The sequence below is a fragment of the Sinocyclocheilus grahami genome, unplaced genomic scaffold, assembly GCF_001515645.1.
Source record: "Sinocyclocheilus grahami isolate Dianchi unplaced genomic scaffold, SAMN03320097.WGS_v1.1 scaffold4.1, whole genome shotgun sequence".
NCBI lineage: Eukaryota > Metazoa > Chordata > Actinopteri > Cypriniformes > Cyprinidae > Sinocyclocheilus > Sinocyclocheilus grahami.
Window position 1 is genome coordinate 2,305,770 of NW_015505183.1, and position 18,012 is coordinate 2,323,781.

The window sequence follows — 18,012 nt, forward strand, 5'->3', positions numbered from 1 at the left end:
AGACTTGATGTGGTGCATGACTAGCCGTTCAAAGCACTTCATGAGGATAGGGGTAAGTGCAACTGGACGGTAGTCATTGAAGCAGGATGGAGATGACCTTCTTTGGTACTGGAATGATGGTGGTAGCTTTGAAGCATGTGGGGACAACAGCCTGACTTAGCGAGATGTTGAAAATGTCTGTGAAGACATCAGTGAGTTCCACTCCAGTCTCTCAGTACACGCCCAGGAATGTTGTCAGGACCCAGAGCTTTGCGTGCGTTGATCCTGCTGAGGGATCTCCTCATGCTGTCCGGGGACAGTGTCATCACCTGGTCGCCGGGAGGAGGTGGAGTCTTCTGTGCAGTGGTGCTGTTTTGTGCCTCAAAGTGAGCGAAGGCGGCGTTCAGCAGGGAGATGTTCCTGTCACAGGTCCGCGGTGGGGTCTTGTAGTCCGTAATGGTCTGTATCCTCTGCCACAGGCTCTGAGTGTCTCTGCTGTCGCTGAAACGATGGGCACCCTCAAATGACATGAAATGTTGTCAGGTTTTTCAGTTCGCCTCCTGTTGCCACACTTAGTAACTACAGTCTAAATGTTCAGTTGAAGTGTTTCATTGAAGAAATTACCACACATTAAATACAATGGCAGATGAATGAAAGACGATCTTATAAAAAACTGAATCCACTAATACATTACAGTACAATCATGTATTTAAATAAGCAGTATATTCATTATCTATAATTATGAGGGTATACACTGGACATAAAACAATCTCTTTGAAGATGTTCAAACTGATGTTCATGAAAATTCACATTAAATAAATTACTCATAATCTATCAAATTTTATACACAATATGGTAAGGAACAAAATGGTCCAGAAAGCTTGCAGATGATGGTTCTTTGGATCTTTTGTTTAGATAAGAGTTATGATGTACCATGTTGTTCAGAGCCCTTTAGTCAGCTCCTTGTGACCTTTCACAGTATAATGAAAATAATTAACTGGAGAAACTTTAGTTTTGCCGTACCCGCCCCAGAGATGCTGTTGGGTAACATTTCATAATTCATTATGCCATCAGTTCCATCTTATACTTTTTGAGACACATAGCAAACCCAAACATTACTGTAATAAAGGTCCAAACAAATAACTCCTGTCACTACGGCATACTTATACTGGCATATTGAATACATGTGGACTATTTAGATGAAGAATTGAATGCAATAATTTTGTATCAGTTCAATGGACGTTCAATGAAGATAATCCTAATGTAAATTCGAGGGTCAAACCACAACAACACCAAGAGCATTGAGAAACGGTATTGGTATTTGGCCCTCTGCTGGCCAAAAAAAAAATCTGCTGATTGTAGCTGGCTTTAAACTTGTATCTCCTTTTCGAACCATCAAGGTCACTCAGCTAACTGAAACATACTACAAACAAACCATGATAACATTCTATTCAAAGACGACAAAAAAACTTAATACTCATTGTATTCTTTATTCCCAAAATCATGGAACATTAACATTAAACATTAAACTATGCATAAAAAAAAAATATATATATATATATATTTTAATAATCTTTTGCTTAGCTGTTGTTCAGAGAGACTGTTGCGTTTCTGTTGGTTGTTGGGCAGTGGTTAGTGGTTATTTTTAGTGTGTTATGGAAAGGGTTTTGATGGCTAGTCCTCCAGCAAGATGTCCACCTCCTCCATGGGCACTCTCAGACGCAATTCTTTCTCAGTCATAAGGTCTAAAAACTCTTGCACACGTTCAGGAAACAGCTGCACTGCGTCCATGTACAAGCCCTGCAGATACACACACATGCACAAATTGTAAGTGTTAAGTGTGCATACATTTTCACAGTAACAGGCTTCTCATAACCTTGTGCAAGTATAGTGAATCTTACCTTTACCCAGGGCACTGCCTGTAGGGCCTTGTAGAAGATTCCACTGCCCCTCTCTGCATTCCCATCACATACCTGTAGAAAACACACAAGGAAACAGCTCACACTCCCGTACCTGTAGCTATTTCTGAACATTCCTCAAATGTAATGTGTTTACAACTTTACCATGAAGTTCAGATACATTCTCCACAGCAGAGGACAATGGGCCCCATGTTCTGTTGCTGTAGCATTTTCAAAAAGACAGCGGATACGGTTGCTAAGACCATTATTTGGCAGGGTGGGTAGGGCTTCTCCAGGAAGACGAGACCTTAGGACAAAGATTACATCAGTTACTAAACCAGATCATTACTACTAAACCAGATTAGTGTTATTACTCAGGTAGCTAACTTTTAACTAACTTAAATTAACTGGCTCTGCAAAAACCTCAACCAACTGTTCTTCCACCATGGGCTGTCGGGTGACCTGAATGAGATCACTGACTGTAAGAGAATATATCAAAAAGGCTGCTATGGTGACCTTTGCTGCAACGCTGAGAATTCAGCACACTTGTGTCACATTTTGCAATGTATTTTGACACATTAGCTATCATGTGTTAGATTGAGCTTTGCCAGAAGTGTTCACACACAAAACTAAACAAGAAACAAAATATGACACATAGTATGATTTCTGCTAATAATCCCACATATTTTCAAATCAGTTGCAAGGCCACCGGAATTTCTCCTGGTGCGCAATATAGGCTATACTCTCAAAATATTAACCTTAAAACGAGATTAAAATATAAAATTTGAATCTCATAATTGCTACGACTTAATTCTCGGAATTTTGACTTTATTCTCAAAATATTACGACTTAAAAAAAATTTTTTTACGTGGCACTAAAACGCTGTCGTAGAAACTAAATGAAATGACAAGAAAAAAAAATGGAACCAACAAACAAAAAAGATAGAATAAAGAAAAAAAAATTTTTGTTTTGTTTTTTTCCTCACCTCTGAACAGAGTCCAGCATCTGTTTGAGTCGTTGCTCTGCAGTAATGGCAAAAAGATATGGCACAACACTGTCAGTTTTCTTTGCCACACTGTGGAAAAACCTGCGGGCACGGCCTGCACTGTGATAGCGGTTCTCTGTTTGAAGGTAGAGTTGCCATAATGAGGCACTGGAGGGCAGTAAGGAGAGGACATCTGTAAGTGCCAGTCTTAGTCGGGAGAGAGGAAACACACTGGTGTTGGCGTGGTGGCGCAGCAGTGATACATGCTGGACAGCAACAGACTCCCAGTCTGCAAAGACCTTGGGTCTCCTCAGAGATCCATCTGTCACTTCTGAATTCAAGTTCCAGGAAATCAGTTTTTGGATGGCCCGATTGTACAAAGCATCAGCTGCATCTATCCCCATTGTGAGGTACTGAAAAAGCCCAAAACATCCAACCAGGCTGGACATTCTGTGGAGTTTCTTTGGAGCTCTAGCATTGCTGCCTGTGATCTGCTCAGGTAAAAAGCTCAATAGGGCCTGCTCATAGGCCTTTCTGGCCTTCAGTACGGTCACTGGGTTGCTTTGGCCAGAGAAAGGAGTGTAGGCAGCACCCTCAGCTAATTTAGTGAGAATGTAGACAGCTTTGGAAGTGGGGACTGTCCCACTGTTTAAGGCCTGCTCTACCTCTAACTGGGCATAGAGAAAACAGAGATTACAGAGAACAGGATCATTAAGACCTCTAGTCACGCCCATGCCCAAGGCAGTGTCAAATACTTTGCGTGCCTCTTCCAGATTACCCAGAAGCCACTCCAGATGGGCATACTCTCTCCAAAGTGCCAGGCTGCTCCTGTTATCTGGCTCTTTTAGCAGTCGTTTCGCTAGCCGTTTACTACGCTTCCCCTGAGACTTCAGTCGCCTTTTATTTCCACTGCGTAAACATCTCAGTACCTACAATAGGAAAGCAAAGGAGGTGGTTGCAGACTAACACAAACATGGAAGTAAAGAATCGCAAAAAATGGTGGCTCTCACAATAAAATGTCAGGACCGTAAAATGAGAATGTATATATTATATTCATATGAATCATAGGATTATAATTATATTATTATTATTATATACAAAAAATATATAATACATAGTAAAAAATATTATTATATCATACAATTATATCATTTGTTATATGATATATAATTTATTTTGTATTTAATATTACCATTTGTGGGATCTGATTAATTATCAAACATATTTGCAATATTATTATTAAAATAATGCCACAATGCTTTATTTTTTTGCATGAAATATGACCTGTTCAATTCTCAAAAAAAATTATATTTATATTTTGTTTTTTTGTGAATTTGTTCACACACATACACAGACCTTTAGTTTCTCATACTGCAGCCAGCAGAGAGTAATAGCAGCTTGATCCTGTGCGGAGATGAGTTGGAGAGTTTGCTGTAGAACATTCTGGAGAAACTCCTCCCCTGCCTTACACAGCCCTGCCTGCCTCCTGCAGTCACTCAGAAATGTCATGTGACCCACTGCACAGATCCCAGCCATCGGGAGGTCATAAGAGGTCAGTGGTCGCTCCGGGTCTGGGCCCTCCTCAAGGAAGGTTAGATCGTCCAGTAGAATGTTTGAGGAAGATGTTGTAGAGAACTTCCCTGAAGGTCCAGGCAGACCTAGGAACTGCAGGAAGGACAGGATCAACTGTAGCTGAAGATCTGGTCTGTCCACACGAATCATAGATGGGCCAATATCATCAAACAAGACCTGCATGAAGACAGAAAGAGATTTAAAGGGGAGGTCTTAATGCTATTTCGTGCATTCTGACTTATTTTTACTCTGTTAAAGAGTTGGATTCTCATGCTAAACATGGCCAAAGTTTCAAAAAATGAGTTGGACGTACGACAGAGTATTTCTGTGCCAAATACACTCCTTCAGGGTTCATATAATTTTCTGAAAGTTTTTTTGAGTATGGCCCTGTATGACATCATAAAGGATGGAATTCCTTGTACGGGCACTTCTCCCGGGAAGAGCGCACGCACACATCAACCAGAGCGAGAGCAAGAGCACGCCCATCAACGTGCTTCGTTCGGATCCGGAAGTCATCGGCAGCGCTGCACAGGACTTGCTTGGGAAGGATTTGTCATTTTGTTTTTAGACCAAGAAATCAACAATGTCACGTTTGTGCAGGTGCAGCAACAGAGTTGTGCAAGTCTGTTTGTTTGTTCCCGGCATTTCGGTGAAGAATGTTTTATAAACAAATGAAATAAAATTTAAGTCAATGACAGTTTTGTTCCTGTTTTATTTATGTCCATATCACAGCTTGCAGATGATTGCTACGCAAAAGGTGTGTTCGACTTGAAGTGGCACTGCGCAGATCGATCGGTGTTTGACATCAAAGTCCGGATTCAAAAGCATGCAGAGCCGTCTGTTCTCTATAGCTCTCATGGTATTTTGATGTCATACACTGATCGATCTGTTACAGCGCCGCTTCAATTCGAACACACCTAATTAGCTTTGCGTGCTCGTGACTGTTTAGCTCCGCCCACAGCACGCCTCCAGGACCTCGACTGTTTTCAGAGAGAAGCGCAAAGCTGTATCTTTCTTTTATAAATCTGAAAAAACTAAAGACTCTGAGATATGAAGGATGCAATACTTTTCTATAGGTACGCAAGATTAACATGAGATTGGCAGAAACTGTGTGTTTTATGTCCCCTTTAAGCACAAACGGAACATTAATAACATCTTACAAATATTAGCTCATTTGACTATGCATTAAACTATAAACACACAGTGTAGTTGAGCATGTTGAAATACATTTTGAACAAAAATGAAAAATCATTTGCATATTTCATTTGGGCCTACTCACAAGATTGTCAACAAATATCGCACCTGCCTGTCGGGGTCCTCACAGTCCTCTTCTGATTGGCCCTTGGTTTTATCTGGTCTCCATGGCAACCAGTGGTTTGCCTCTCGGGACGCCTCCACATCCAACCAGATCTTCCACTTAGGCCAGGTCTTGTCTTTGATCTCGGAGTCGTCCTGCTCTTCTTCATCATCATCATCATCTGCGGGCCACAGAGTTCACTGTAATATTAGCTCTCAGAATCAATAAAAAATGTTGATGTTTTGGAATTGAGCATTCAAAACTGTGTTGGTCAACTCCTTGTTTTATCTTTATCACTTGATGTCACAAGCATTCCCTATTACCCATGTCCGTGTAAAACAGAAGTCGGAAAAGTCAGAAATACCTTTGCAGCAAATGCTGAACTACTAGCTATACTACAGTGCATTGGCAATGATCTACATCTGTGTGTGCGTGCGTATGGTTTGAACACCTGGCTCAGATGGAATCACCCATCCTCCTCTCTCCTGCTGAAGCATCCAAGCCTTCCATCCCCGAGCCCCCCGTTCCCCAACCCTGGGCTCTCCACTGTCCCAAAAAGGCTCAAAAAAATCCACCTGGACACACAAAGATAATAAATATCATGAAAATACAAGTAGAGAAACAAATAAAAGCAAAAAATACAAAGTTCCCACACATTTTGACCAATGGATTTTCATGATTTGTTCATTCAGATCATGAAAAGTCATGACAGTAGTCTACCGTCTAGTGACATTTTTTCTTTTTCTCTATATTTTATTACTATACTGTCATTTGTAATTTATTGTCTATTCTCTTTATTATTAGTGTTTTTATTACCTTAAATTATATGTCTGCACTTTTGTACTGGAAGCTCCTGACACCAAGACGAATTCCTTGTGTGTGTGTGTGTGTGTGTAAACACACTTTGCAATAAAGCTCTTTCTGATTCTGATTCTGATTACTGGATAAGAATTTAAAACATGTTTTAAATGTTTTTAATATAATTTCTACATACAAAAATCTGTATTTGAGATGTTCATGCTTTTTTGCAATTTTATGATTTTCCGTAAGTTTTCCAGTCTTGGATTTTAAAAGACTTGTATTTCCAGGTTTTCAATGAGCGATCCATTTGTAGAATCACTAGCAGCAACACTCCCATTTACATAAAAGTGCTGTAAAGTGTGTACTCAGTGAAACGATTAAGTCATGTTTAATTTGCAGTTATCACTCAACACTGAGCATCAAAAGTACCTCATACTGCAGCACCAAACCCAACCAGCACTAAAAACTTGTTCAACCAATCATAGAAAGACACCAGGAGTGGTCAGCCAATCATATGCTGACTGGATGATTAGAGAAGGAGCGATGTGCACTACCCAACATGCCATGTCACTGATTGATGTCCCCAAAATTTCAAGAATAAGAAATGCAAAAGGAACGCAGGTTCACAGTTACTTTGAGTAAAGATGCGGGGTGGGTATAATATGACTATCACAGTCTATCATAGAGTGAAATGCGAATCATGTTTTTAATACTAACTAACAATCAGTTTCTGATCATATGAAGTTCATGTTGAAAACATAGGACAGGGAGCATTTTGACTCTCTAGGACTCTTTAGGTCTTGCTCAGCAGAACGTGTATACGGACAGATATTTCTGCTGTTGAAGAAAAAGTTTGTTTTAAAAAGCAACAGTGCATGCGAATATGCCTCTTCAGCAAATCCTGTGACCGAAACAGAGGGTAGAGCAACCACAGTTTCACATGAACACGCAAACACATCTTGCTGTACATACAGTTATGCCTCTGTTCTATACTTTTAAAAATGTAAAATATTTTACTACAGATCCCATGTTTATCTTAAATGAAATGCAGGGTTACGATTTTACTGCACAGTGAAAACTACATATTTTGAGTTGCCTGAATAATTAGTTATTGAATAATAATTATTCCGTCTTAAAGAAGCCCAATATAAATAGGCGGGTTTGGGTCAACCTGACCCCAGTTGGACACATTGGGGTGCGACAGAGCACAATTGAACGGAACAGAATACCAAAGACATTCATCTGAAGTTGTATGATGTTCCAGAATAAAGGAAATAACTTTTACAAAGGGGTTTTAATGCTTTTCTGTTTGTGTGTGTACCTGTTGTCTAGTGGGCAGGTCTTTCACGCTGTCTGGCTTGAAGAAAGTGAAGTCCAGAAGGGCTTGGAAGAGACACACAGCTTTCTCTGTGTGACCCGCTTGCCGCAGGAAATGGCACTGCTGTAAAAAGATATCTGTCAGACAAGAGAGAACAGTTAGTTTCATTTGAATTATGTATCATATATATATATAGATAGATAGATAGATATGCATGTGTGTGTGGTTAATGAGAATAAATATGAATGAAATGGAAATTTTTCCTAAAAACTACACATAGTTGATACTGCACAGCCACCTCTGAACACAAGTGGGCAGCACAGAGTCACAGAGCCAAATGATGAACAGACTTGATATTTTCTAGATGGAACTATATCCGCTTCAACTCGTTTCAGAATGAAATCTCATCTCAGATGTGTATTCAACATTGACTCGTCACGTCACAATGACAATGTCAGACCTTTATTTGCATTTCACTATAGACCTCATAATGAGTCTGGCCCAATCTGTGTAAAAATTAATAGTATGATTGAGTGTAAATTTCAGCTCAGTTCAGCAAATGTGGGCCCAGGGAGTGCTTATCCAGATACACGATGCACACTAACCCGATCTATGGAGGTTATTATTTAATTAGGATAACTGAGAAGCCAGTAATAGAGAACACAGAGCAGCAAGGGCCCTAGCTCAAAATCTGATCATTCATCCACACACACACACACACACACACACACACACACACATATTCTAATGAGATTTTAACGCCTGTTCATTTCGGCGAATCCCAGTACGGGGAAGCCCAGGACAGTGATGTTTATGTTCCGACTCACTGTCTGTCTCTCTCTAAACAGACCCACACAATACACCCTCTAAACTAGCTGACAAACAACATGCCAATCCACTTCAAAAACACCACATCATCACCTTTTACTGTTGCCTGCCAGTCGATCCCTGCCACACACACACACACACACACAAAGGGTGGACAGCCTAAAACATACTCCTAAACGTACACTTGCACAAACTGTACATGAGGTGCTTAGCTCTACAAATATTTATGCATGTAATCAAAACACGTTTACAGTTTCCACCAACTGCTGTAACATCAACATGAGGGGAGGGAGAAAAAAAAACAACCCACGGCAGCAAATTCACATCTAAACAAGTGAAACTCAAATGATGACAATGCAAAAATGATCTGAGGACACTAGGAGACATTAACAAGAACCTGGTGGAAAAGCTATCTGGAGAGTCTAATAGATGCTAAACACATGATACATTTGGTAAGTATCTATATTTGACAAGTATAAATTATCACTATACCTAAGAGTTCTTCCTGGGTGCCTGGAAGTGGAGGGTGAGACACCATGCTGCCATCTTGGACTGCACTAAGCGTGCTTAAACACTTTCCGAACACGCTGTTGACTTTTGACACTGAGAAAGTGCTGAAAAGACTCTGTGTGAAGAGAAGATACTTCCTCCATAAAGGGGCGCTGTTTGGATGGATAAACACTAGTTTCTTCCACTCTTTCTGCAGGGTGGCAGGCTCCCATAGTTCCTTGCACAGGTGGAGTTTCTCCAGTTTCAGGTCTACGTTGGCAGGGTTACTTTCCACTGCCCTGTCCACAATGGACAGCTTCTTCTCCAGCACAGCACGAAGAGACATCTTCTTCATGTCACCATCATTGTCAGTGTCACTGGCAGCAGAGAATGACCCAGAACCAAAGGCCAGTTCATCCTGATCAGAGACAAAGAGAGAGAAATTAGAGTTAGGTAAGGAAACAATGAAACTGGCACATTTCCTGTCAGGAGGCCTACCTGGAAGTGTATAAAGTCCAGCCACAGCTGGGTGTCCGTAGGATTCTCCCGTAGCTTCCTGTTAAACTCTTCCACCCGTGCACTCAGAAGGGTGCTGCTGCTCCCTTGAGCTTCAACATCCTGCTGATCTCCCTTGACCTCCAGTTGACCCTTGCCCTCCAGCCATAAAGAGGTTCCACGGTCATAGATGCCCAGTGGATTTACCCATGATACGGGTGCCTGGGTAGAAGAGCCCTGCTCTACAGTGCAGGCTGAGAGCTTGATGTAGGAATCAGAGCTGACAGCAATGCCCTCAGAGAGTACAGGCAAAGCAGGCAGGCTATCTGACCGGAGCAACTTACGGGTAGAAGGACAGAAATAGCGCTCGGGTTTCTTGTCCACTCGCTTCTTCTCTGGACCTCCATCATTCCAGTTCACAGCCTGCATCCTGAAGTCTAACCCCAGGCAAGAGCCTCCCTTCCTCTTATACCTGAAAAGCAGAAGTTGTTAACATAAGTGGCCAGAAAATATGACAGGTTTGAATTGAATTGGTGAAGAACCACTGAGCTTTTTCCTCAAAAACAGTGCAGAAAATATGACAAAACTTTTTAGATTCCATCTGGGTCTACTGACAGATGAAGGACAAAGTAAAAACAGGAGTTGGCAGGTGTCTGAGTGAGGATGAGATAACTTGAGAAAGTGAAGGAAAAAGATCGAAGACTCGGGATTTGTATCCTCTTTGGAGCAGCACTTGACCTTCTCAAGAAAAGAGTGCTGTGATGCACCTCTGTACACTCATTCTGTACACACTCTTCACACATGATACCGATCAGCTTTAGAGGAGTGTGTATGGGGGCATCTGTCTGAGAGGGGGATGTCGGGAGAGAGGGACAGTGAGAGAGAATGCAAGTATTGATTGCGGTCTCTTAAGTTACAGATGGCAGATCTGACACCAGGTTAAAGCCAATAGAACCTGGAGAACTGCCAGGTGTGAAATTTGTTGCCTCTGAGCAGCTAATAAACCCGTCAATATAGCTTGTTGCGGTGCCAGAAAATTGGAGTAAATAAGACCCAGAACGACGCTTAGGGAGAGCAGGGGTACAGAACTACAGCTGCATGCTGACATCAAAGTAAACTAGATTTACATTTCCAGAAAGAAACATCAGTGCTTGCAATGCAGCGCAAATAAGTTTTAGGCTTTGGTTTTGCAAAAATGAAATGAGCCATAAGAACCGCTTGGCCATTGTCATGGCACTCAGTGCGCATCTTGATTTTTTTTTTATGGCTGCCTGAGCATGACAATCAACAAATACAATGGGTATAGAAAACAATCACCCCTCTTTTGGGGTTCGCAGCCTGAAATGAATAGGGATATATTTTTTGTTTTATCCAGCTGTATTTACTAAAAAAATAACACCAACATGTCAGAAAAAAATTAAAAACCAGAATCACTGAGTTGGAAAAAGGATCACCCCCTTCCTAAAATGACTTGTAAACTCAATGGCACACAAAGCCATTTGACTTTCAACTGTGATCATCTGTGGTAATTTTGATTAGCTCAGCATGAAAAGAGCTTTCCTGGAGCATTTCAGTCCTGAAGCAAACAATCATCTACGGGTTTCAAGGCACTGTCAAAAGATCTTTGGGATAAAGTTGTGGACAGGCACAAGTCGTGTACAAAAAAATGGATACAAAGATGATACCAAAAATTTCAAGACTTTATCAATGCCTAGAAGCATATTGAAGTCTGTTATTAAGATGTGGAAGGTATTTGGTACAGCACAGACCCTCCCTGCATCAGGACGTCGCTCCAAACTGGATGAAAGAGCCAGAGGAAATTGGTTAGAGAGGCAACCAAGAGGTCTACAGCAGCTCTGAAGCAGTTGCAGGAATTTATGACAAAGAGTGGTCATTGTGTGCATGTGACAACAATATCACACATTCTCCACAAATGTGGCTTGTATGGGAGGCTTGCAAGAAAAAAGCCACTCCTCAAGAAAGGCCACATGCAGTCACGACTGAGCTTTGCCAAAACACACCTTGAAGATTCTGAGGCAGATGAGACTAAAATTGAACGATATGTCTGGCGGAAATCCAATACAGCTCACCATCCAAATAACACCATTCCTACAGTAAAACATGGAGGTGGTAATATCCTGTTATGGGGGTGTTTCTCTGCAGCAGGACTGGAGCACTTGTCAGGATAGAATAAAAAATGGATGGGGCAAAATACCATCAAATTCTTGAGGAAATCTGCTGCCTTCTGAAAGATTTCAGGCTGCTTTCTAACATGACAATGACCCAAAGCACACAGCAAAACTGAGCACACAGTGGTTAAAGAAGAAAAAGGTGAATGTCCTTGCATGGCCTAGTCAGAGCCCAGACTTAAACCCCATTGAAAATATGTGGAATGACTTGAAGACTGCAGTCCACAAAGGGTCACCATCACATTTAACTGAACTTGAGAAGTTCTGCAGAGAAAAGTGGGCAAATATTGTCTAGATGTAGACTTAAACCCCATTGAAAATCTGTGGAATGACTTGAAGACTGCAGTCCACAAAGGGTCACCATCACATTTAACTGAACTTGAGAAGTTCTGCAGAGAAAAGTGGGCAAATATTGTCTAGATGTGCAAAGTTAGTAGAGACAAATCCCAACCGACTAAAGGCTGTAATTAAAGTAAACTCAGTGGATAAAATCACTCAGTGATTCTGTTTTTCATTTAGAATTTTTTTCTGACATGTTGGTGTTATATCTTTCACTTGGATGTTATAATTTGTAAATACAGCAGGATAAAACAAAAACTGTGTCTGTCTTCATTTCCAGGCTGCAAAGCAACAAAATGTAATTATTTTAAAGGGGGTGATTCTTTTCTATACCCACTGTACATTGACAACGCCCTTTCAGTAAAAACGTGGCTATAGAAGTTTGAATAGAAGCAAGACAGAGAAGACCAATAACTATCCAGTATACTAGTGGTGTCCAGTCCTGCTCCAGGAGGGCAGTATGCTGCGGAGCTTAGCTCCAAAACAGCTCCAACACACTTGCAACTTGGAAGTTTCAAGTGAGTCTGAAGACCTTAATTACTTTGGTTCAGGTGTGTTTAATTAGGATTGGAGCTAAACTCTCTAAAATGCAATATCACAAAGATTTTAAATGGCAAACATTTTAAAAGGGAGTGCGTTCAACTGATAACTATCAAAACATAAACAGACATGCACATTAACAGAAGTGTTTACATGTAAAGCGAAACTGGGGGAACAAGTAAAATCTTATTGCCTGACATGGTTTTACTCAAACCATTAAAAAAAGGTATTTACATATTACACGTTGTCAAGTTATTAAGCATAATTGGTATAAGATATGCATGTAAACACCCTCCATGTACTCAAACTGTAATCTTAATTAAATCCCAGTCAAATCCCATATGGAATGCTGCTGAATAATAGGTCATATTATATATACATACGATGAGCTTGCCTTGCATTCTAATCATTATACATTAAACTTAAGCATAGACTTAATAAAGTTAGCCAATATAGACATAGTTATTAAAATGAACTCAATCAATAGGCAGTGACCAATAAGTACAAACTCAGTAGCCTATTATAAACAGAATCCCTCAAATAAAAGTTAGTCAACATAAGTTAGCACGTCAAGGTACTGTTCGTTCATGGCAGAAGCTTTGCACATCTGTGTTTGAACACACTTCTCGTGTATGAAAAGTATCTGTACAGATAATCGCAAGAAAAGCTTGATGTTTACCAGCAACTGTATATTATTTAAGGGTATTCTACTCATTAGGGTATTGATATAGAAACTAGTGTTGTTAAGTAAGTTTCATTCATAGTATTTCCCCTAAATCTGTATAAAATTCATACTGCTTAATAGCCTATAAGCAAGCTTAATTGTTATTTACCAGTTTGCCATAGAATAAAGTGTTACTAAAATGTTTTGAGTAGGTAAAAAGAAATCTCCCTCACCTTGCTCATCTTCCGAGTGGACATTTCAGATATATATATAAACAATGTAATATTTTTAAAATGTAACATTACCAATACAGTAATTTAAACATAGCTTTTGTAAGAATATTAAGCAAAACATAAATGTGCCAAAAAATGAAATTAAATAGCATAAACAAGTATTTCCAATGTCAACTAGCAGCAGCAATATTCAGTTGACTAGTCTCACACATCCCTTTTTTGCAAATGTCACACACTTTTTTAAAAAGTGCACAAATATTATCTACTAAACACAATTTAAATGTAGTATGCATGTTAATCATTGAATTAATTGCAGTTGTATAGTAAAAAAGAAGTACAGTAAAAAAAAATGTGTGTGCGTCAAAGGGAGGAGAAAAAGTACAAAGAGTTGGGATGCAGAAAATTTCATGTGGATTTCAAAGGGTTTCTGCCAACAGAAGCTGGGGTTATAAAAGCAGTTGAAAGAGACACATGAGCACAATATACACTGCAGCTCTCTCGTACACACAGTCGCAGTGCACTCCTGCATTATAGAGCGTCTGGCACCTGCTGCTACTGCTGAGACTGGCTGACCTTCAGAGAGCCAAACAGAAAGAATGAAAGAGGAGAGCATCTGTGTGTGAGACAGACAGACACACAGAGACAGTGAGTAAAGTTACCTGGCTATGTCTCCCCTATAGAGGGATTTGTATTCCCAGTTGGCACGGTCAGCTCTTCTGTCAATACAGAAGGGGGAGTCAGAGGGGGTCTGGAGGTCATCCAGCCACATAAAGGTCTCGCTCACCCGAACTTGAGCTTCCTCTCTGCAGCCAAGAAGATGAAAGACAAGGACATAAAATACAACACACACCATTATCCAAACATCCAGGGTTAAAAGTGTCTTAAATAGACAGTCTCAAATTATGGTTGATGTTTTGTGCATTTCAATGTTCTAAAGCAATGCAAACAACAATGCAACGAACGTGCAAATATTTTGCATTCCCCCAAAAGGAACAGTTCACCCAAAAACTGACACATCCTGCTTTTGTTGTGTCCAAAATAGCTGCGTTGTCATTCTGCTAAATTTCTACTTTAATGTTCAGTGGAAGAAAGAGACTCATACAGTTTGAAACAGCATGAGGATGAGTACATAATAACAGAATTTTCACTTTTGGGTGAACTGTCCCTTTAAGAGATTAAATGTGTGAAGCCTTTTAAGCCTGATATAGATGTAAGTGGGTACAAATATCAGAGGCTGACTGTAGATCAATGTACAATGTACTGGATTTTTCTATGAACACACCTGTCAGCGTTCTCCTTTTTTAGCAGGTCGCTGGGGTAAACTGTGTCTGATTCAGATCCACCGCTCTCCGAGTTATCTCTGCTCTTCTTCTTCTTGTGTTTTTTCTTCTTTTCTTTCTTTCTCTTCTTCGATCTGTCATGGCTATCTTCTCTATCTTTACGCTTCTGCTCTCTGCATAGACATAGAAAAGTTCACTGTGTCCTCTGATAAACAGACACTCTGCAGAAATATACCTTTTACAGTCAAGTTAATATTTTAATGTTTAAATATGTATATGTGTAAATATTTATAAAACTGGGTACTGCGTTTCAAGCCTGGTCTAACAGGCATAATAGTACTATATTAAGGTACATGCATACTTAGTTATGAATATTAAATATCCATTAAAAGAAACATGATTTATGATTCATTTATTTGTACATGATGTCTTAATTTTAATTAATACACTTTAATGTTGGAAGGACAATGAAACATTTTTAACTCCGCTTCAGCTTTGGTTGAAGTCCATGCATATTTTATTTTTTCACAAGATTTAACTTGAAATTAGATAATAACTGACAGATCCCCTTTTGTAATCTATTAGGTAAGTTCTTTAAACACACATTAAGTTCCACAGGTGATAAAGTTAATTTATTCAGTGATTAACTACACTGCGCTTTAAAGGATCAGATGACCTTGTGCCTGCTGGTTCTTCTGCCTCTGCTTGCACTCTCTCTGTGGCCCGCTGATGAGTCTTCAAAGCATCTTCTTTGCTGAAGCTCTGATTACTCAGCCATTCCAGATCTGCTGGAGCTGAGAGAAGAAACATTCAGTCAAACAAAATTAGCTATGCTGGCCTCTTAAGAACTGAATAAATCAGTCAGTCAAGACAGACAGCCTGTCCAAATGAAGCAAAACCTCAGAGGAGTGCATCTGATGTGATTCGCACACACACAAAAACAGGGTTGATTCCCTTAAGCAGTGAGAAGGACAGAAGCATGATGCTATCTGTTACTTTGTGGACAGCCTGGGAAGGAGCCAGATGTGTTGCTGACCTGGCCGATATTCTGCACAAATCCCCCACCGCAGCAGAGGTTATCTGCATGCAAGAGCAGTTTGTTCTTTTCTACTGTACTCAATGTGAGAACGGTCCTTTTCCAATAATTTGATATTGATTAGTTGGGATGTGTGTCTTCATCTAGCTTATTAAGTGTTCAAAGATGGGGTCCACTCAAACAGAACGGCTGACTGATTGCATTGCGTTGAACTGTAGCCAAATCCATAACGGTCCAGTATTTGGCATACAAGATCATTTGAGATCGCAGAATATGTGCTAGTTATTGGCGCTTATAAGCATAACTCCAACTTTTGCTCACTTTGAACACACCCTCAGTATTAAACTTTCCCGTGTAAATTGTCACACAATGTTTGTGTATGGGCATAAAGACATTTTACACAGGCAATACCGTTTTCAGAAAAAGCTACAATCTAGTGTACCACAACACTGCTCAAATGAAAACAGGAAATAGTTTCTAACATAATGCACCAAATGTTTGCACTTCGAATGCTTTACATCTTATAATAATCTATGTGGCAGTGTTTTTATATTTTAAGAGAATTGAGGAGCAGAGATGCTTCAGAAAGGATTCAGTTCAATGCAGTACTTTCCAACAGAAGTATAATACTACAGATGAGCTAAAGTTAGCCTAAAATTAAAACTGACACTAAAATTATACTTAATTATAAAGGCTGTTATGCACATATTATTACTGTTACTCAACGTGTAATGCAGCTGCTCACAGTTACAGTAAATCATGCAGCAGTTATAGTAATAATCAGCACAACTGTTAGGCATCGTTTACAGGTTCTCTTTCTTTAATATCAAGTGCACCAGACCTGATCCTGTAGCTTACCTCTATCCCCAGTTGAGCTGTTATTGCCAGACAGTTCAGCGCAGGACGGGAAAAGAGCCATGTTACTTCACACAGATCAAAACAGACGCGCGCCAGTTACGTCATCCGCCTGCGACCTGGAAAGAACGCGCGCGTGCTGTGATGAAAAGATTCATTTCTGCAAATCGGTTCTTTCGAACAGTTACCAACTCCAGAAATGATTCAGCAATTCATTTATGTCATGACACAAAATTACGACATAGATGCAGGCTCACAAAAAGAGTCATTTAGAACCTAAAAATAATTTACAATGCTAAAGTTCATCTTCTACCTCAAACAAAAGTGTTAGCATGTCTAAACCAACTCTTATGCGTGTTGATAAAAATACCACACAGGCCAAGTCATAAATATATTTCCCAGTTCGTTTCATTTGTAATATTCCCGCTCTTATAGTAAAACTTGCATTTCACCCCATTAAATAATCCAAATCCCAAAACTGGTATCATCAACCTGCACATTACGAATCGGATTTGCTCGACATAGAGACTGTTCTCGGCTTAATGAATCAGTGATTTGTTGATTCGATAAACTGGTTCAGTACACTGCTTGAGCATGAAGGAATCGTGAATTCAAGGGATTTCATTTGACGCAAAAAAAAGGACCCGTTCATGAACCAGTTTCGTTAAGACCGCTGAGGGAAAATAGTGGGGTAACATATTTTCCATGGTGATATTTTAAGCAATTTTATTGTACGGTAGTTTAAGAACAAAGAAGTCCATCAGAAGTTCATCAATTATAGTACTAGTTTAGCAAAACTTTACTGCGTACATTTAACAAAAGGTTGGTCCTGGCAAGTGAAATTCTGTCATTATCATCATAACATCGATATATTTATTTCTTTATTTCCATTGCCGCAACCTTCATTTCACCCTGTTTGAAGTGTTCTTTTAAAGCTGCGACTTTCTCCAATTCGCTTTAAATAACTAGACAAGGAGCACAGCACTCATGTCTTTCTATGAAACTCAATTAAACCTTGGCTTTGTGGGTGTGAAGGAGTCTCACGGTGAGTCTATAATATGAGAGCTGATCCCGGGAGAGAACTTTAATCAGCCCTGTCCTGTCTAACCGAAGGGCTTGTTGGCCCGCCGCTTCCAGTGCTGCGTGATCCGGGACACACTGAGCGCAATGGCTTGACGCATTGCAGGTCTAACGTAACCAATCAGAAACGCTGT

General features: G+C 40.0%; 1 protein-coding gene across 6 annotated transcripts; it reads right to left on the reverse strand.

Annotated features, from left to right (window-relative positions):
- Positions 1–1,556: 1,556 nt before the first annotated feature.
- On the reverse strand, positions 1,557–17,990 carry LOC107582719 (protein NRDE2 homolog). 6 transcript variants are annotated; one of them, XM_016268673.1, is made up of 15 exons: positions 17,843–17,990; positions 16,802–16,917; positions 15,584–15,701; positions 14,910–15,080; positions 14,287–14,430; positions 9,666–10,134; positions 9,171–9,585; positions 7,854–7,987; positions 6,183–6,306; positions 5,737–5,912; positions 4,219–4,611; positions 2,863–3,791; positions 2,043–2,184; positions 1,881–1,952; positions 1,557–1,779 (listed from the first exon to the last, which is right to left on the reverse strand). In XM_016268673.1, exons 2-15 carry the CDS (start codon positions 16,860–16,862, stop codon positions 1,654–1,656), a joined length of 3,474 nt encoding a protein of 1,157 aa, XP_016124159.1. In that variant the 5' UTR covers positions 16,863–16,917; positions 17,843–17,990; the 3' UTR covers positions 1,557–1,653. The 6 variants fall into 6 exon arrangements, with proteins under 6 accessions (XP_016124159.1, XP_016124195.1, XP_016124149.1 ...); XM_016268709.1 differs by having other exon boundaries at positions 5,737–5,909; positions 17,813–17,990; XM_016268663.1 differs by having other exon boundaries at positions 17,813–17,990.
- Between the last annotated feature and the right edge of the window lie 22 nt (positions 17,991–18,012).

Bases quoted from the DNA above. Each gene is read 5' to 3' on its own strand.
- LOC107582719 (XM_016268673.1), bottom strand. From the start codon at position 16,862: ATGGCTCTTTTCCCGTCCTGCGCTGAACTGTCTGGCAATAACAGCTCA. The intron at 5,913-6,182 runs GTGTTCAAACCA...TGTGGCCCGCAG, and splicing joins GGTGATTCCATCTGAGCCAG to ATGATGATGATGATGAAGAA. The intron at 1,780-1,880 runs GTAAGATTCACT...GTGTATCTGCAG, and splicing joins AGGCAGTGCCCTGGGTAAAG to GGCTTGTACATGGACGCAGT.